The 18,559-nt window shown below is 48.8% G+C and overlaps 1 protein-coding gene, 1 long non-coding RNA gene and 3 other non-coding genes across 5 annotated transcripts in view; 4 read left to right on the forward strand and 1 right to left on the reverse strand.

The window, feature by feature from the left end:
• Window positions 1-6,868, reverse strand: part of Znfx1 (zinc finger NFX1-type containing 1) — a 39,862-nt gene extending 32,994 nt beyond the window's left edge. The window contains exons 1-2 of the mRNA XM_059261939.1: window positions 6,661-6,868; window positions 3,762-3,873 (exon numbers count right to left, since the gene is read on the reverse strand). Coding sequence (XP_059117922.1) covers window positions 3,762-3,849 — 88 coding nt within the window. The 5' untranslated portion in view covers window positions 3,850-3,873; window positions 6,661-6,868. The remainder of the gene's footprint in view (window positions 1-3,761; window positions 3,874-6,660) is intronic.
• A 654-nt stretch (window positions 6,869-7,522) lies between these two features.
• On the forward strand, window positions 7,523-7,614 carry LOC131910172 (small nucleolar SNORD12/SNORD106). The gene has a single exon (XR_009379031.1). It is a non-coding gene; the product is annotated as a small nucleolar SNORD12/SNORD106 (small nucleolar RNA).
• Window positions 7,534-9,716, forward strand: LOC131909977 (uncharacterized). Its single transcript, XR_009378959.1, has 4 exons — window positions 7,534-7,772; window positions 9,025-9,078; window positions 9,331-9,392; window positions 9,516-9,716. It is a non-coding gene; the product is annotated as an uncharacterized LOC131909977 (long non-coding RNA).
• Window positions 8,867-8,955, forward strand: LOC131910174 (small nucleolar SNORD12/SNORD106). Its single transcript, XR_009379033.1, has one exon. It is a non-coding gene; the product is annotated as a small nucleolar SNORD12/SNORD106 (small nucleolar RNA).
• LOC131910171 (small nucleolar SNORD12/SNORD106) lies at window positions 9,168-9,257 on the forward strand. The gene has a single exon (XR_009379030.1). It is a non-coding gene; the product is annotated as a small nucleolar SNORD12/SNORD106 (small nucleolar RNA).
• Window positions 9,717-18,559: the final 8,843 nt, after the last annotated feature.

Raw genomic sequence — 18,559 nt, forward strand, 5'->3', positions numbered from 1 at the left:
AAGACAATAACGAACATACTTTCATCCTCCAAAACAAAGAAGCAGCTCAGATTTTGCTTGGAGAGATTTAGAAAGTTTCTTGGCAAGGGCTGAGAGAGGGATGGTTCAGTGGTTAAGAGCACACATTGTTCTTCCCAAGTTCAGTTCCCAGCACCCACACTGAGAGGTACAAAACTGCTGTAAACTCCAGCCCCATGGGGATTCCATGCCTCTGGCTTTTGAAAACACCTGCATACATCTACACATAATACAGTCAGACAGAGAGATGAACAGACTCTGTGTGTATATAATTAAAAAATAGCCAAACGAATGGAAACACATGAACTATGAACCAATGGCTGAGGGGTCACCAACTGGATCAGGCCCTCTGAATGGGTTAGACAGTTGATTGGCCTGATCTGTTTGGGAGGCATCCAGGCAGTGGCACCGGGTCCTGTGCTCATTGCATGAGTTGGCTGTTTGAAACCTGGGGCTTATGCAGGGTCCCTTGGCTCGGCCTGGGAGGAGGGGACTGGACCTACCTGGACTGAGTCCACCAGGTTGATCTCAGTCTATGGGGAAGGCTTTGCCCTGGAGGAGATTGGAATGGGGGGCGGGCTGGGGTGAAGGTGAGGGGGGCGGGAGGGAGGAGAACAAGGGAATCTGTGGCTGATATGTAGAACTGAATTGTATTGCAAAATAAAAATTAAAAAAAAATATTGAAAGTCTTTGCTGTTGTTTTCTGAGACAGGATCTCGCTATGTAGCCCTGGCTGTTCTGGAACTCACTATACAGACCAGGCTGGCCTCAAACTCACCTGCCTCTGCCTCCCAAGAGCTGGGATTAAAGTTGTGCACCACTACACCCAGCTTAATCCTTTTTCTTTTAAGTTTCTTGTCAAATTGTGTAATAACTAAAAGAACCACAGAGCTACAGGTGTGGTGGCTCATATCATATCTGTTATTTTCAGAGACTAAGGCAGGAGGATCATGAGTTCAAGGTCAACTTGGACAACGTTGTTTCTTAGAAGCTAGTTTGAGCTACATAGCAAGACTCTGGTGGGGGGCTGTGGGGTATAAGCAATGGTAGTGCACTGGCCTTAAATGCATGAAGCCCTGAGTTCTATCCCAATGCTACAAGAAAAGACGACTGCTATTGCTGTATAGATTATGAAAATACTATTTTCCTGAAAGAAACAAGAGAACCTGAAAGAGCCCTGCCGAGTGCCTGGTATCTATTAGATAGTGAACACCTGAAGTATCTTATTTTGTGCCCCAGCTGAGGCCTAACTTTCAGAGGGTTCTAGTCTCCGGCCAGTACAAAACAAGTCAGAACACAACTGTCAGAGAGCAGCTTAGCTTGACCACTTCCTCACTGTAGAACCTTGTGTAATTTCTCCGGTTCTCAGCATCTGGCTGCTATAGATAACGTGTTTATACAATGTCAGGTAAGGTCTGGAATGATGGCTCAGTGGTTAAGAGTACTGGCTGCTCTTCCTGAGGACCTCAGCTCAATTCCCAGCACCCATATGGCAGCTCACAACTGTCTGTAACTCCAGTTCTAGAGGATCTGGCACCATCACATAGACATACATGCAGGCAAAACACCAATGTACATAAAAATAAATAAATCTAAAAATAAATAAAAGTAATTTTAAAATGTCAGGTGAATATTGCCAATGTGTACCTCCATGTTTCATGTAGACATAAACATGGGAAATTTATTTTAACACATGTAAAAACTATAAAATGCTTGGTGCTATCTTAGGACTATCCTGTGATTTCTGCGGTCACTCTGAACAAGTGGAATAAAACTGTGAAGGAAACACTACCTGACCTTTGCCCAGCAACAGGAAATGCAACTTGAATGGGACAGAGGAAGGCAGCACTTCCTCTTCCAACATGTTTTTAGTTTTATTTTTGTGGTTAACTGACAGATTGTGGAGAAAATGAAGCATGCACATCCAGTTTCCTCACAAGGAAAAGGAAACTTACACTTTGATTCAGGAAACTGAAAAGCGAAACTCCAGTCGTGTGTCATCAGCCACAGCCTCCCCTCCCCTCCCCCCATCTATTGCCCTCCTCACAAAGGAAGCCTGAGGGGAGGATGGTGCCCCACAGCACCCTGGGAGCCAGCACCCTGTGCAGTGGGCTGCCCTTGCTAGGCACACTCACAGCGACTTTCCCTTCCTCTAAGACTGACTCCAGATCTGATTTACCTTAGCAGAGTGGTGTGGAGTTTTACAAAACATTGGCTGTGCACAATTTGACAATAAGCTAGGAAAGTTACAAATATATGTAATACTTAAGAAGATGGACTATCTCACATCAGATGCAATATACACTTAGGTATTTTTTTGTTGTGTTATTTTGTTTTTTGATACAGGGTCTCAGTGTGTAATCTTGCCGGCCTGGAATTCACTACATGGACTAGACTGGCTTAAAACTCACAGAATTTGTTGCCTCTGCCTCCCTGCTGCTGAGATTAAAGAGGTGTGCCGCCATATCTGGCCAGGTCCTTTTTTTTTTTTTTTTTTTCTGAGACAGGGTCTAACCCTGTAAACCAAGATGGCCTCTAAATTTTTAAAAATATATTATTATTTCATGTATATGAATTATGAATGTTTTGGCTCATGTATATCTATATGTGCATTAATTCTCATAAAATGTTAATATTTTGGATTTGATGAAGTCAAGGAATTAGAGCACTACATTTTATTAAATTAGCATTAAATTAAAAATTTTTTTCAGGGGCTGGGGAGATGGCTCAGAGGTTAAGAACACTGGCTGCTCTTCCAAAGGTCCTGAGTTCAATTCCCAGCAACCACATGGTGGCTCCCAACCATCTGTAATGAGATCTGGTGCCCTCTTCTGGCCTGCAGGGATACAAGCAGACAGAGCACTGTATACATAATTAATAAATAAATCTTAAAAAAAAAAAAATTTTTTTTCAAGGTCAGTGAGATGGCTCAGTAGATAAGGGCACTTGCTACCAACCCTGAAAATCTGAGTTCAGTCCTCAAGACCCACACAGTAGAAGGAAAAAAACCAACTTTTATGAGATATCCTCTGATTTCCACAGGCACAAACACACACATAAATAAATAAATGTCATAAAAATAAATGTTACTGGTTATCTTTTAAATTTCCTAATGATGCTATTAGAGATTACAAAGTAGTTTTTAGCTGTCCCAAGTTTCTATTGGATAGCCCTGCTGCAAACCAGGAATCATTTTGATTTTCCCATCCAATCACTTTCTAACCCTCACAGTGCCAGGGACCAAACAAGAGCATTCTGCATGGTAGGAGTTGAGGCAAGCACTCTACCACGAGCTACACCCCTAGTCCTGGTTTCTGAGACAAAGTTTCACTACAGAACTCCGGGGGGCCTTTATGTCACTGTTCAGCTGGCCTCAAATCCTCAACCCTCTTTCTTGCCTCCTCCAGTGCTGGAATGACAGGCCGCCCGCCCATCAGTACCCACTCCCAGCTACTCTCCTACGTAGGCTGTTTTTCCTGTCATTCATGCTGCAGCTAAGGAGGTCTTTTTCCTTTTTTTGGTTTTTGAAGGCAGGGTCTCTCTGTGTAGCCCTGCCTGTTCTGAAATTCACTCTGTAGACCAAGGCTGGCCTTGAACTCAGAGATCAGCCTGTCTCTGTCTCCTGAGTGCTGGGATTAAAGGTGTGTGCCACCATTGCCTGGAAAGGAGATCCTTCTTGATTGAAAAACATAAGCCATCCCCAGGTGGGCTTCTCCTTTTCACTGGGTAGAAACCCTGCTTACCTCTGTGGTTGGTAGGGGGATTCCTGGGCCTGGCCTCCAGATGTGGTCTTCTGTCTTCCATGTCTGAGCTCCAGGAATTCTTCCACATTCACCTGACTTAAGTTATCTGTAACTGCACAGGCTGAGAGTTACCAGTGCCCCTCAAACACAGCAAACACCCAAACACCGTAAGCCAGCTTTTCTGCCTTTACAGGTTAGTGATTTATTAACTAAGAAGATAGTAAATGCAGATTTTAATCATGGGCACAAGCACTCAACCTCGTGGATTTCCAACGATGATATAAACTAAGTTCACAATTTAGGCAATTCCAAGAGATCCAACTGCCCATTCCCGGACTCCTGTACCTGGTTGGGGACAGAGCGTCATTAACTCCCAAACTACTGTTTGGTTTGCCTTCAGCCAAGTTACTTAATCCATTGCTTAGGTTTCGTTTCCTTTCTTACAAAATGATTGTTAGGGCAAAAGTGTCAATTCACTAGCTAGCCACAGTGTGCATGCCCATCATCTCAGCTCAGCTCCTGGGAGGTGGAGTGTCAATTCACTAGCTAGCCACAGTGTGCATGCCCATCATCTCAGCTCAGCTCCTGGGAGGTGGAGGCAGGCACGTCAGGAACTTAAGAGCACTTGAGAAGTAGAAACAGAAGATCAGAAATTCAAAAGCAGCCTCCACTGAGTCTGAGGCCCATGTGGACTATATTATGTGAGACAGTGCTTCAACAAACTACCCGAGTACCCACCACCCTACCTGGCCTTCTTTTTTCTTTTTTTTTTCTCCTTTTTTTCCAGACAGGGTTTCTCTGTGTAGCCTTGGCTATCCTGGAACTCCCTCTGTAGACCAGGCTGGCCTTGAACTTACAGAGATCTGCCTGCCTCTGCCTCTGCGTGCTGGCATTAAAGGCGTGCACCACCACACCCGGCTTCCTCCCTGGCATTCTTACGACACAGCCTTCTACAGGGTCCTGCTCCCTATAGCTTGAAAGTAAGTGAGCTATTAGTGCTATTTCCTCGGGACCAGCTAGAAGTCAGCAGCTCTCGCCTTCTTGATAATTTCTGACGCTGGGTAAAGAGGAAGCCCCTTCAGGGAACTTCTCGATATAACTCATGCATATCATGTGGGTGCAGGGGGGTGGGGTGGCGGTGACTCAGTTCTCAGCAAAAGGATTTTTGAGACTGTCCTCACAGTTTTAAAATATTCATAGTTGGAAACTGTGACTAGATTTGGCATTGTATGAGAGGTAGCTTTTATTCTTATCAGAAAAAAAGAGTCCCTTTTCTTCCCGCTGGGAATATTTTTTGGTGGTGTCTTTTCTTCTCATCTTACCAAACCCTGTTCTCACATTGCAGGCTCAATGGTTAGTGTTCATTTTTAATTTTTCTGAGAAGAAAATTCCTTCTTCTTCATTTTGAAAAATACTAAAATAGAATGCCAGCAGTTTGGGAGTGTTGAAAAAAAAAGGAAGAAAAAAGTGCTAGAAAGGGAGATGCACACAGGAGAGGGGAAGGCTTTGTTTAGCGTTCTGAGGGAATCAAGGCAGGGAGGGCGGGAAGGAGATCAGCAATGGTTAAGCTGTTGCCAGGATAAAAATTAGAGAGCGGTAATTACGGGGTGGATGAAAGAGGTGGAGCAGGAGGTGGCAGCTGGGCTGTTTCAAGTCCTCAGAGAAGTCATCACACCCTCATCCCTTAGAGCAAGCTGGAGAGATCTGGGGGCTTCTAGAAGTGGAGCAGAGCTTAGGGATGGAGAGCCCAGGGTGTTCTGCAGGCGCTGGATGAATGAGGCCAAAGAAATGAAGCCAGAGGCAAGGGGTGTTTGTGGCAGAAGTGGGGACAGAGAGAAGAGTGAGGGATGGAGATGGTGAGGCTCCAGAGGCTGGGATCACAAGCAGGATGGGGACTGTGGGGATGCAGTGGAGACGACCGATGATGAGTTGAGGGGATGCTGAAGAAGGCTCCTAGGGGTGACAGGGTGCTGAGATGAAGGGGCACTGTGTGTGTGTGGGGGGGTGATCAGGGTGGTGACAGGTAGGCTGAAGGGAAGGGGAGGGGGGCAATGGCAGTGCTAGGCGCTCAAGAGCTGCTGGGAGCTGGGGGGGGGAGAGAGGAGACAGGAACTCTGGGGACTGATGGCGAGCTGATGGGAAGGAGCAGGGATTCAGGGGTGATGGGGCTGCTGATAACAATACTGAGGACTGAGGGTGATGGTGGAGCTAAGGAGCTGGGAGGACTCTGGGGGTGGTAAGGACGGTGGAAAACAACTCTAGGGGTGATGGGAGCTGAGGGTACACTGAGGAGAAAGGACAGGTACTCCGGGGATGACGGAGAGCTGAGGGAGCAGACAGGGACTTCGGGGGTGATGGAGAGCTGAGGGAGCAGACAGGTACTCCGGGGATGACGGAGAGCTGAGGGAGCAGACAGGGACTCTGGGGGTGACGGAGAGCTGAGGGAGCAGACAGGGACTCTGGGGGTGATGGAGAGCTGAGGGAGCAGACAGGTACTCCGGGGATGATGGAAAGCTGAGGGAGCAGACAGGGACTCCAGGGGCTGTAAGGAGCAGACAGAGAATTCGGGGATGATGGGGGCGCTGAAGGAAGGGGACAGGGACTCCGGGGGCTATAGGAGAACTGAGGGAAACTGAGGAAAGGAACAGGGCCTCTGGGGACTATAAAGGGACTCAGAGAAGGAGGCAGAGACTCCGAGGGCTCCAGGAGAACTGACAGAAGGGGACAGAGACCCCGAGGGCTATAGGAGAACTGAGGGAAGGGGTCAGGGACTCCAGGGGCGCTGAGCGGGGCAGACAGGGGCTCCGGGGCTAACCTGACACCTGGCCGGAGGCAGAGCGGGGCGCCGGCGATCGCGGCGCCGCAGGAGCAGGTGCGGGATGGGGCAGAGGCCACTCACCGATTCGGGCGCGTCCTCGGCCGGGCTAGCGCTCAGCTTCGGCCCTGGCAGGTCGCGGCCCCGCCCGGCGCCGCGCACTTTCGGTTTCCAGTCCCCGCAGCCCCTGGGCGGGGCGAGGAGCCGGGTGGGCGGCCGGGAGGAGGAGGAGGCCGCGCAGGACGAGGAGGCGGTGCCGCGGGCGCTAGCGAGAGGCCGGGCCGAGCTCGCCTGCGCCCCCGCCCTCGGGGCGGGCGGAAGGGCGGTGTCGCCTCAGCCCCCGCGGCGGCGGCTGGACTGGCGGCTCCCGCGGGCGCGGCTGAGGGGAGGGCGCGGCGGGGGGCGGGCTGACTGCGGCCCCGGCGGCCGCAGGTCTCGGCCGGCCCCGGAGCAGGGGGGACGCGACGGGCGGCTCGTGCGTGCCAAGCGCGACATGGCGCGGAGGCTGAGCAGCCCCGGAGGCCCAGTGAGCACGGGGAGGGGCTAGATGCGGGCTGGACAACCATTAGCGAGCTGGGGCTCGGGGACTCTATTTCCCAGGGGGCGTAGCGGCCGCGGCCGGAAGCGGCGCGCCTGAGGCCCAGTGCGCAGGCGCACGCGTGGCCTTGGTGTATATATAAGGAAGGTCCGCCATCTACCTCGTCCTTTCGTTCCTGAGACGCGCTTTGTGCGCCATGTCGTATGCACGCGTTATGTCTCGTCCATGCGGTGGTTATTTGCAGATGGTGAGTTACCACGGCACAATTTTCTGACCACCTTTTACCAAGTCTATGGTGTCGTCGCTGTAACCGGCCATAGCCTCACGGCGTGGCCTGTCCAGCGCCAGCACTGGGTTGACCTTCGGGGAATTGATTTAGATGGAAAAGACAGGCCTGGAAAGCTCTTGGCTGGTGTAAATGATGACTTCACTTTTTTCCCCGTCATATCGACAATGCTGATCTCTGAAAATATTTTGCCAGTTAATTCTGATACGCCAGCCCACAAAGGCCCTGGTCTGCTTTGTTCTGATCGAGGGAAGATGGCGATTGATGTCTTTGTTTTGCAGGTTGGCATGGTCAAGCAGTACGGGAGAGGAGGCGTCACCTTTGAGCCTCCAGGAAGATGAGAATAACGCCCACGGTCTTGGACATCTTAAGGTGCGATTCGTCTTCAACTGATTTGGAATTCAAATGCAAGACATAATGATGAGATTAGTAATTTTGGCCAGTGCTTGGGGATGGAACCCTCATTAATGTAAGGCCCATGTCTTGCCTTTGAACTTTTCCTATTAGTGGGAACTAATGAATGGACAGTTTTTTTTTTTTTTTTTTTAATTTATTTTATTTATTATGTATACAGTGTTCTGTCTGCACATATCCCTGCAGGCCAGAAGAGGGCACCAGATCTCATTACAGATGGTTGTGAGCCACCATGTGGTTGCTGGGAATTGAACTCAGGACCTTTGGAAGAACAAGCAGTGCTCTTAACCTCTGAGCCATCTCTCCAGCCCCAGTTTTTTTTTTTTAAGATTTATTATTTTATACAGTGTTCTGGATAGTTGTGAGCCACCATGTGGTTGCTGAGAATTGAACTCCCAACCTGGAAGAGCAGCCAGTGCTCTTAACCTGAGCCATCTCTCCAGCCCATGAATGGACAGTTTTAATAGAAACATGCAGATGGCTTTTAGAATGCCTTATTCATTTTCATTCCATCATATCTGTACCTCCAGTTCCAGGGGATGCAGTGCTCTGTTCAAGTCTCAACCTATGCATTTAAATTCCCGTCCTGGTTGGTTTTGTTTTTTGGCAACTTGAGTCAAGCTAGTTACCTGAGAAGGAAGCTAGGTTGGAAGAGTGCTCCCATGAGATTGGCTTGTAAGCAAGCTTGTAGCACATTTTCTTAGCAATTGCTATGGGAGGGCTCAGCCCATTGTGAGTAGGTAATGCCTGAGCCCTGTATCTCAAGTTATCGGGATTTCTTAAGAATGCTTTAAGTCACAGCACTCAGGAGGTAGGCCCAGGCAGATGACCAATTTGAGGCCACTCAGGGCTGCATCATATTTAGAGACATAGGCTGCTATGTGTCTGACAGGACAACAGATTATTTGCATGTGAACAGTCCAGTTAGTTCACTTAGGGTAGGGTTTATTGTGGCAGGCAGTGGGCCTTGACCATCTTGAGTGTGTTATAATTGTTGCTTTTGAAGGAGGGATCTAGCACTAACTACCTACTAGGACTAGGCTCAGGAGTGTCCAGGCGTGTATGATGACAGAATTTTTTCCCCATCAGATCGACCATGTTGATCTCAACTCTTCCAAGCCAGTTTGTCTGACATGCCTGCTTGAGCGGGACAAGCTGCTGCTCTGTCCCTTGTCCAGGTAGCTGATGTTTTTCTGCATTTTTGTCTCAGGTTTGCTGACAGCTGAATTGAATGGAGGGTAAATTCCGGAGTAAGAAAGGATTGGTAAGTGGTTCCCATGTGTCCCTCTGCTGGGCATAGAGCCCCTAAGCTCTTATCTTTCAGTATAGAATTGTTTCTTTTGACATCATATGGCTGATGCAGCTGATGACATAACTTTTTTCCCCATCAGATCGACCCTGTTGATCTCATAAGTAATAGCCAGTTTTGTCTGATGCATTGGCCCCAGGAATAATTCCTTGTTTTGGCCTTGATCTGTTTAGTTTATGATTGGTTTCATCTGTTTACTTTGTACAGGCCTGAGGGAGCCATGGATGCCAGTGTGTCTGATCGCCCTTGATTTCAGTGTCCTGAAACAGGTGAGATTCTGTTCATGGTTTTGACCCAGTTCTGGAGATGTTAGCATTAGGTGTGGACAATTCTTAGGACATCTTGCTGTATCAGACAAGACATCAACCTTTTGGTTTTTATTTTCTTTTTAGGCACTTCTCTGGACACAGACCTGTCTCCTGCTGGCCCCATCCTACAAGGCATTTGTACATTTGGCCCAAGGACCTTGCATGATCTGAAAAGGAGTTTTTGTTTGTTTGTTTTTTGGCTGGGGTGTGGTATAGTGTGCACTGCTACTGGAAATACTGAATAGCAGAACCTCTGGCCTCTTAATCTGTAGAAATAAAAGTCTGACTAGGTGTCTGTTTGCATTTATTTGCTCTTCTGGGTAGGATCAGCAGCTGCTTCCTGTGAACATCCCATTTCCTCCCAGGTGGGACTGTTGTGACTGGCTGACACTAAGGACAGCTTGAAAGTTGCAGGTTAGCCTGGTTGTGGCTAACCTTTCATGCTGTTCCTGGCTTCTGGAACTGGAGGGCAATTGCCTGGAGTAGGCTTGATTCATGCCTAGTTCCAGATTAGTGATTGATTCCTCTTTAGTTTGTTCACCTTGAAGACTGGTGTATAACTTTCAGAGTTTTTCACTTGGCCCATTTCCATTTCTAACTAGGATCAAACTGTCCTTTTTGGATATACCCCTGTAATATATCTAAACATCAGAGTGGTCTCAGCTCCTCCCATGTAGACTTTGAATAAGACATTTGGCTTAAAAGCAGGGCGGTGTTGAGCTACTAGCTCATAGAAGTAGAGCATGCTGGCATCTCCACTTGGGACAGGTATTGATGAGGAAAATGGCTCAGAGCTGTACCCTGGTCTGATAGACCCACAAAGCAGGCTGAGGGACTGGGTAGGTTGGTCTGGGTGTATCATAATGAGCTTGGCTGAGGGGCAGTTTGTGAGCTGGGCCCCAAGAGGAGAGGCTTACCTTTGGCTGCTCTGACCAGCTCAAGTGAGCTGAAGTAAACTCTTAAGTTGCTTTCCTTATTTGTCCCAGGAGTACCTCCCCTGTGGTTTCTGAGGTCTGTCCTTGATGTTTAGTTGTTTAGTAAGGAAAACCACAATTTCCCTCAAACTGTCTACTTGAAGGTTGGTTTTGGGATCTGCAGGACAGCTCCATTCAGGGTACCAAATCCAGGGTCTAAGCTAGGTAACCTATGTAGCCCAGGCTGACCTCTATGACATGCATGTAAAAAGGTCAGAAGACAACTAGTTGATGCTGAGTTCTGTTGATGGGGTCCAGGGGTCAAGAACACACTTGGGCTTGTGTGGTGGTACTTTTTACTGGCTCAGCACATTCTCTTGCCAGTTTTTTAGATTTATCTTAATGTGTGAATGTTTTGCATGTATGTATGTGTACCGCTTGACATTGCCTGGTGCTTACATGGTCTCAAACCTACAGAGCTGGATCCACCTGCTTCTGCCTGAGTACTGGGATTAAAGGTGCTTGCCACCATGACTGGCCCCATGGCTGATTTTGTTAACTGGCTATTTTTAAAAAGAAATGGGTACATCCTCTCAGTATGCTTTAAGCAAATGGTGTTTTGTGACAATACACCCGAAAGCCACTCTGTTGGGAAGGGCTAGGTGTGAATTTTTTTCTTTTTGTATGAATTCTAAAGTATAGTCAGGGCAGTCTGGACTTGGAAGTCATGTTGACTCAGGCAAGTAGGTGCAACTGCCCTTTGAATGTGGTTATTCCAGGGTTTGCCTGGCTGCCTCAGCCCAGTTTTACCCCACTTACATTCTAAGAATAACCACCATGCTTTAAGAGTTACCTGCCAGGCTCCATGCCAGTGCCTAGCATCTGTTGTTATATGACAGGCCCTGCCTCAGCGTGGCAAGGAGATTGTCTCATCACCCAGTTTTACAGATGAAGAAAGTGGCAGTCAGCAAACGGCTCTGCTGTGTCCCCGGCGGACCCCTTCTCCCTGGTCCTCTTGGCTGGGTGCCCCCAGGAAGATAACATGGACACCTTCTCACCCTGTGGCTCTTTTTGGGGGGAGGGGGGAGTTCCCAACTAGGGCTTCAGAGGGAGTGGGAGAGGGATCAGGTACAAGGCTGAGACCCAGCAGCCTCAGGCTGCTCTTCCATCCACAGCTGCTCTATGGACACCCACAGATCTAGCCTTTTCACAGGATCTCTGTAGGCCAGGCTAGCCTTGAACTCTGGATCCTCCTGCCTCTGCCTCCTGGGATTAAAGGCATGTGCTACCACACCTGGCTTTTCTTTCTTTTTTTTTTTTTTTGGGGGGGGGGGGAAGGTCTGTTTTCCTCTTGTGGGGAGGTGGGGGGGCATGCTGTGTTCCAAGACATGGTTTCTCTGTAGACCAGGCTGTCCTGGAATTCTCAGATCTGCCTGCCTCTGTCTCCAGAGTGCTGGAATTAAAGGCATGCACCGTCACACCTGACAGTTTTTTTTAAAAATGAGTATGCCTGTGTGTATGTAGGTCTGCTCATTTGAGTGCAGATGCCCACAGTTGCTGTTGGATCCCTAGAACTGGATAACAGGTGGTTGTAGTGTCTAATGTGGGTGCTGGGAACAGAACTTGAGTCTTCTGCCAGAGTGCATACTCTTGTTTTTGTTTTTTTTGAGACAAGCTTTCTCTGTGTAGTTCTGGCTGGCCTTGAACTCAGAGATCCACCTGCCTCTGCCTCCCTGAGCTTTGCGATTTAAGGCATGCCCCACCCCTGTCCAGCTTGAGTGCACGGTCTTAACCACTGAGCTATCTTCATGGCCCCTGCATCTGATTAGTGGGCTCCGGTTATTGCTCCCTGTGTGGCCCTGCAGATACAGGAGTCCCTTGCTGTTTCCAGTTCCAAGCTTTGTGCTGGCCCTGTGTTGTGTCATCCTGGAATTGTCTTCTGTCTTAGCCATTCACTGTTCATGACTTAGGTGTAGAGAAAGGCCTAAGAATTGAAACCCAGACTCAAGCAGCCTCTGCCAGCCACCTCCCGAGGCAGCTTGCTGGTTGCTTCTGCTTGTTCACTGTCTCCATCCTGCTTGGACCTTGAGCTCCTGATTTCTACTGTTTTTCCACGATGCAGTGAGTGTTGCCAAATGATTTCCCATGCTTCCCTGGCCACAGACCTTAGAAAATGTACACTAGGGGCTGGAGAGATGGCTCAGAGGTTAAGAGCACTGACTGCTCTTCCAGAGGTCCTGAGTTCAATTCCCAGCAACCACATGGTGGCTCACAACCATCTGTAATGAGATCTGGTGCCCTCTTCTGGCCTGCAGTCATACATGCTGTATACCTAATAAATAAATAAATCTTAAAAAAAAAAAAAAAAAAAAAAAGAAAATGTACACTAGGTTTCCACAAACAGTACAATGGAAACTTCCTGGAACCTATGAGGGTCACGTGACCTTAGTGAGGACTCCTAGCAACGGAGGTATGGAGCTTAAACTGGCCATCTGTAAGCAGGCAAGGCTCCTAGTGGTGGGCCTGGGACACCAACCCAGCCATAAAACCTACTATCCACAAGTTGTCCTGCCCGCACTATGTGCTGGGGTAATGGCTCAGAGCTTGTGGGGATGGCCAACCAATGACTAGTCTAACTAGGTTCAAGACAGAGGAAGCCCATGCCCAACAGTGCCTGGATGGCCAGGATCTGGAGGATGGATGTCCTAGAGACCTAGGATAGAACCAAACATGACTGACAAAAAAAAAAAAAAAAAAAAAAAAAAAGGTTGGGGATTTAGCTCAGTGGTAGAGTGCTTGCCTAGCAAAAGGCCCTGGGTTCGATCCTCAGCTCACTAGGTCTCCCTCGGGTAATTAGAGCCATTGTTCAGGCCTTTCCTGAACAAGCCCTTGGGCAAAGCATTCGGTGGAGCCTGAGGCACCAGACACCTAGTGCGGGTGGAAGAGAGTGCTAGCAGCTCAACACTGGCCTCGCCGCGTCTGACAGCCCTTCAGATTGCAGACAGTTCGGTAGCGTTCTTGAGTGGCGTTCTTGACCACTCTTTTGTTTTGTTTTTTGAGAACTGGAGTTACAGACAGTTGTGAACTGCCATGTGGGTGCTGGGAACCAAACCTGGGTCCCCTGCAAGAGCAGTGCTCTTCTTCAAAGACACTGAGCCATCTCCAGTGTCCTTTATAGAAATCTTGTCATCTGTCTGCTGACAGCGGAGGAAAACTTGGTGCATTTACACATCTCCAGAGAATCTTTAATTTGGGTAGTACCTTGTTTTTATGCTTCTTTTTTTTTTTTTTTTTTTTTTTTTTTTTTGAGACAGGGTTTCTGTGTAGCCCAGGTTGACCTGGAACTTACTCTGTAGATCAGGCTGGCCTCAAACTCACAGAGATCCACCTGCCTCTGCCTCCTGAATGCCATGATTGAATGCATGCACCACCACACCAGGCTCAAGACATTTTATGCCGGGCGGTGGTGGCGCACGCCTTTAATCCCAGCACTTGGGAGGCAGAGCCAGGTGGATCTCTGTGAGTTCGAGGCCAGCCTGGACTACCAAGTGAGTTCCAGGAAAGGCGCAAAGCTACACAGAGAAACCCTGTCTCGAAAAAAAAAAAAAAGACATTTTAAAAAATAATTTATTTTTATTTCATGTGCACTCATGTTTTCCCTGCATGCATGTCTGTGTGAAGGTGTCAGATTGCCTGGAACTGGAGTTACAGACAGTTATGAGCTGCCATGTGGGTGCTGGGAACTGAACCAGGGTCCTTTAGGAAGAGCAGTCAGTGTTCTTAACCACTGAGCCTTCTCCCCAGCTCCAAGCCCAAGACATTTTTAACAGATACTTAGCGTGTTTCATTGGCTTGAGAACTTTTCTCATGTCTACCTTACAGGGCACCGACCCTCCCACCTTCATCCTCTGCCAGGGAGGGGTGCTGAGCTGGAATGTTGACGTCGTCACAGAGAAAGTGAAACATCAGGCTTCACCTTGAACTTCACCACTCACTGGTGGAGTCAGCCAGACGTGTGGCAGGAATTGCTGGTGTGTCCAAGGCACCATATGCATTCTGGGTTGTATAGTGTGCCCAACAGCTGAGGAAATGTCCCTTGTGCCAGGCACTCAAAGTCATGGGGACATTGAGTTAGACAAAGGTTTCTTTTTGTTTTTTTTTTGTTTGTTTGTTTCTTTTGTTGTTGTTGTTTTGTTTTGTTTTTCGAGACAGGGTTTCTCTGTGCAGCTTTGCGCCTTTCCTGGAACTCACTTGGTAGCCCAGGCTGGCCTCAAACTCACAGAGATCCGCCAGCCTCTGTCTCCCGAGTGCTGGGATTAAAGGCGTGCGCCACCACCACCTGGCTTGTTTGTTTCTTTGTTGGTTTGTTTTTTGGGTTGTTGTTGTTGTTGTTGTTTTTGAGATAAAGTCTCACAAAGCCCAGGCTGACCCCCAGCTCACTATGTAGTGCTGAAGATGACCTTGAACTTCTGATTTTTCTGCTTCTACCTCCCAAGGCCTGTGTCACCACACCTGGCTTATGTGGTGCTGGAGAACCCAGGACTTCCTGCATACTGAGCAAGTACTCTACCAACTGAACTTCACCCCTCAGCTTGATGCTACATTTCTAACACTCTGGGGTGCATGTGATGCTGTCTGCATAATAACGGCCAAACCAGGTTACCCTTGAAAGTTCTTGGTGCTGTTAGTGAGGATGGAGGGAACAGTCACAGGGGACTGACTGAAGGAGGTACCTCCCTCACATTCAGAGAACTAAGATTTAGGACACAGTGAAAACAGAAGAACACAGGTGGCCGGAACACCACAGAAGCCTCGTCTGTCCCCAGCTCCATGACATACTCGAGAGGACTGTTTCCCTGAGCCTTGGACCTCCTTCCGTGTCGGAGCAGGACCTCAGTTAGCTTGTCCTGAAGTCACCCAGGAGCCACCTCTCAGAGCAGCCAGGCATGCATCCAGAGATGTCTATACTCCTCCGCCCACGGACATGGATAGAGACAGCCCCTCAGCTGCCAGCAGGTTAATTACCCAGATGGAAGCTGACAGGGGAGAGCCCTGACCGGGCAGAGCTCAACAACTCAATTCCCTTCTCGGCAAGCATCCAGGCCAGCCTGGAGGACAGACACAAGGGATCCAGAAGCCCTTGTTCCGAGGGAGCACATTTGCCATTATCTCAAGATGAAAAGCCACTTCTGGAGACCATTGGCTCCAGTCCAGGAGGGGATTTTGCTTGACAGAATGACCTGGTCAGGTTGCTGATGTGACAGGATTCCTGAGCATTGGACTGAAGCCTGAGGACAGAAACTGTATAAACACGTAAGTAAAATGCGCTTCTTGGGCCCATGAGACAATTCAGTGGTTAAGGGCTGCTATTGGCTAAGCCTGACAACCTGAGTTCAATCCTCAGGATCCACACGATGCAAGGAGACATCAATCTCCATAAGTATCCACATGTGTGCAGTGGCATCACCTTAAATAAATAATGAAATTTAATCATAGGAAAAAAATAGGTTGTTGTGTAGAGGGGCCCCCAAACAGCTTGACCATACATACAGCTGCCATGACAGGCTTAGAGGCCCAGGCACAGCTTCTGTGACAGGCTTACTGGCATTCAGCACCCAGACCCAGGAAAAGCCATAAGCTGACCCCACCCAGGGAAGGCCTATATCTAAGAGGAAGTACCTGACACCCCAAACATTCCAACCATTAGATAAGATGGCCAGATGTCCCTGAGTCTAGTACACATCTATTTTTGTTTTACAGATACCCCTAGACAAATGTCAGCCAATCAGAGTCCTGAACCCTGGAAATCCCCTCACCCCAACCACTGCTATGATAAAAACCCCACCCTGCCTGAGCTCAGGGCTCTCTGCTCTCACTGCTGCATCTGACAGACAGAGAGACCAAGCTCAGAGCTTGAAAATAAAGGCTCTTTGCTTTTACATACAGGATTCAGTCTCCAGTCTCCATGGTGGTCTTTTAGGAGTCCCCATGATCTGGGCATAACAGTTGTAGACAACCTAACCCACCCCATAATGTATTTAGATCATATTCACTCTCCCCTGTTACCCCCTCGTGCCCCTCCCCCACTAATCCCTCTCCTCATCTAAATTAGTCCGTCTTCTACTTGTGTGTCTTTTAGGTGTGACCCAATGCGTTTCACTAGTCTGTTCACAGGAAGAAACATGAGCACTTTGAGAGCACTACACCATTGAAGGGCTTACTGGCTGTGACAGCTAATATTGTCAAGTTGACAGGATCTAGATTCTCGAGGAGGCAAGCCTCGGGGCATGCCTGTGAGGACTTGTCTAGATTAAGTTGACCTGATAGGAAGACCCATCCCATGGGTAGGGGTCGCCGAGTGAGTAAAAAGGACAAAGGTAGCTGAACATGCTCTTTGCTTCCTGACGTGAAATGTGATACGACCAGCTGCATCACACCCGTGCTGCTAAGACTTCTCTGGCTGTGGTGGGCTGCACCCTCGAACTGTGGGTCAAAAGAAACGCTTCAGTTCTTTTCACAACAAAGATACATGCCACTAATACACTGCTGTGATAGATGTTTGAAAATAAGAACCCTACCAGGTTGTTGGGAGATGCGCCTCTCTGCTCTCCGTGTCTCTTTTTGGCCTTATCCTAAGCAGCTGTCCCTGAAGTAGCCAGAACACCCACAATGGGGACGCCTTAGGGACGTGTATACACACACACACACACACACACACACACACACACACACACACCACAAATCCTTTTCTCGGGACGTACACACATACACACACACACACACACATCCCACAAATCCTTTTCTCGGGACGTACACACACACACACACACACACACACACACATCCCACAGATCCTTTTCTCGGGACGTACACACACACAACACACATCCCACAGATCCTTTTCTCCAGTCCCTGAGAATCATTTCCAGGGAGCGCTTGCTCGGAGCGTAGATTCATCCCTGAGCCAATCACGGAGGCCAGGAAGACAGGGAGCCCTGATTGGTCCGCTCTGGCGGTGGGCGTGGCTACTGGACCAGGCACCTTTGGAGGTCTGCCTTTGAGGTGTCAGGCAAGAACCTGGAGTCTCCTCCCAATCATCTTTAATAGGCGGAGCCCTCAGAAGACAATTCTTCCAGCAACCCCGGCTGCTGGCAGGCGCAGAGGGGCAGAGTAGGTGGGGCCAGCCAGCTTTGAGCCATCTCTGGAAGAAGCCTGTCTGCGCTTTCGGGCTGCCCAGCGGTGCGGCCACCAGGGGGCAGCATCCCCTTGTGGTCACCGCTGTCTCCGCAAGCAAGAGACTCTTTCCAGCAGAGGGCACTGCTCATCGCCTTGTTCGCTGGGACAGATTTGGGGGAGGGAGAAGTGAGATGAGGAGCAGATAGGTCTTATTTCGGATACCTTGGAATAAGGAACTCCCAAGGCTTTGAAATTTTCTTTTTGAGACAGGGTCTCACCTAGCCAAGGCTAGTTTCAACTCAGTAGCTGGGCAAGCTTGGCTTTGAACTTAGGATCCTCCTGCCTCTGTGTCATACATGCTGGGCAAGCATTGGAGAGTCGCCTTTAATGATTGTTGTGGCACTTCTTTTCTGTAAATTAGTATCCTCTGCAAAATGCAATGGCGAGCACCAGCTTTCCAACCGCCCTTTCCCATTTGGGTCTGCAGTGGGCCCCATTTTTATCAGCGTGTGACTGGCTTCTTGGTTTCCTGTAGACTGAGACGACACCTGGCATGCAGGCTTTCCCCACCCCATCTGATGAGATGATTTGTTCAATAAATCTTGAGGGTTGAACACAGAAGCTAAGAAACAGAGGCTGGGGAATGGCTGTGTTGGTCAAGTGCTTGTTGTGTGAGCAGGGGCACTGGAGTTTGGGACAAACAGAAAAGGCATCTGCCCAAGCCACTCATAGTGCGTTCTGGTGCCTGGTAGGCATGTCACAGCTCTCCTCATTCAGGCCTTTGGAGACCAGGGCTACTCGTTACATGTTTATTATTTGAGATAGTGTCTCATGTAACTCAGGCCGGCCCCTTAACTGGCTATGTAACTGAGTGTGACCTTGGACTCTTGACCTGATCCTCGTGTCTCTATCTCCTGAGTCCTGGGATCATAGGTGTGTGCCCCCATGCTCATGTTTAAAGTTTTTTTTTTTTCATTTTCATTATATTTATATGGGTGTTTTACTTGCATGTATGTCTATGTACCATGTGTGTGCCTG

The sequence above is a fragment of the Peromyscus eremicus genome, chromosome 4 (assembly GCF_949786415.1).
Source record: "Peromyscus eremicus chromosome 4, PerEre_H2_v1, whole genome shotgun sequence".
NCBI classification, from domain to species: Eukaryota; Metazoa; Chordata; class Mammalia; order Rodentia; family Cricetidae; genus Peromyscus; species Peromyscus eremicus.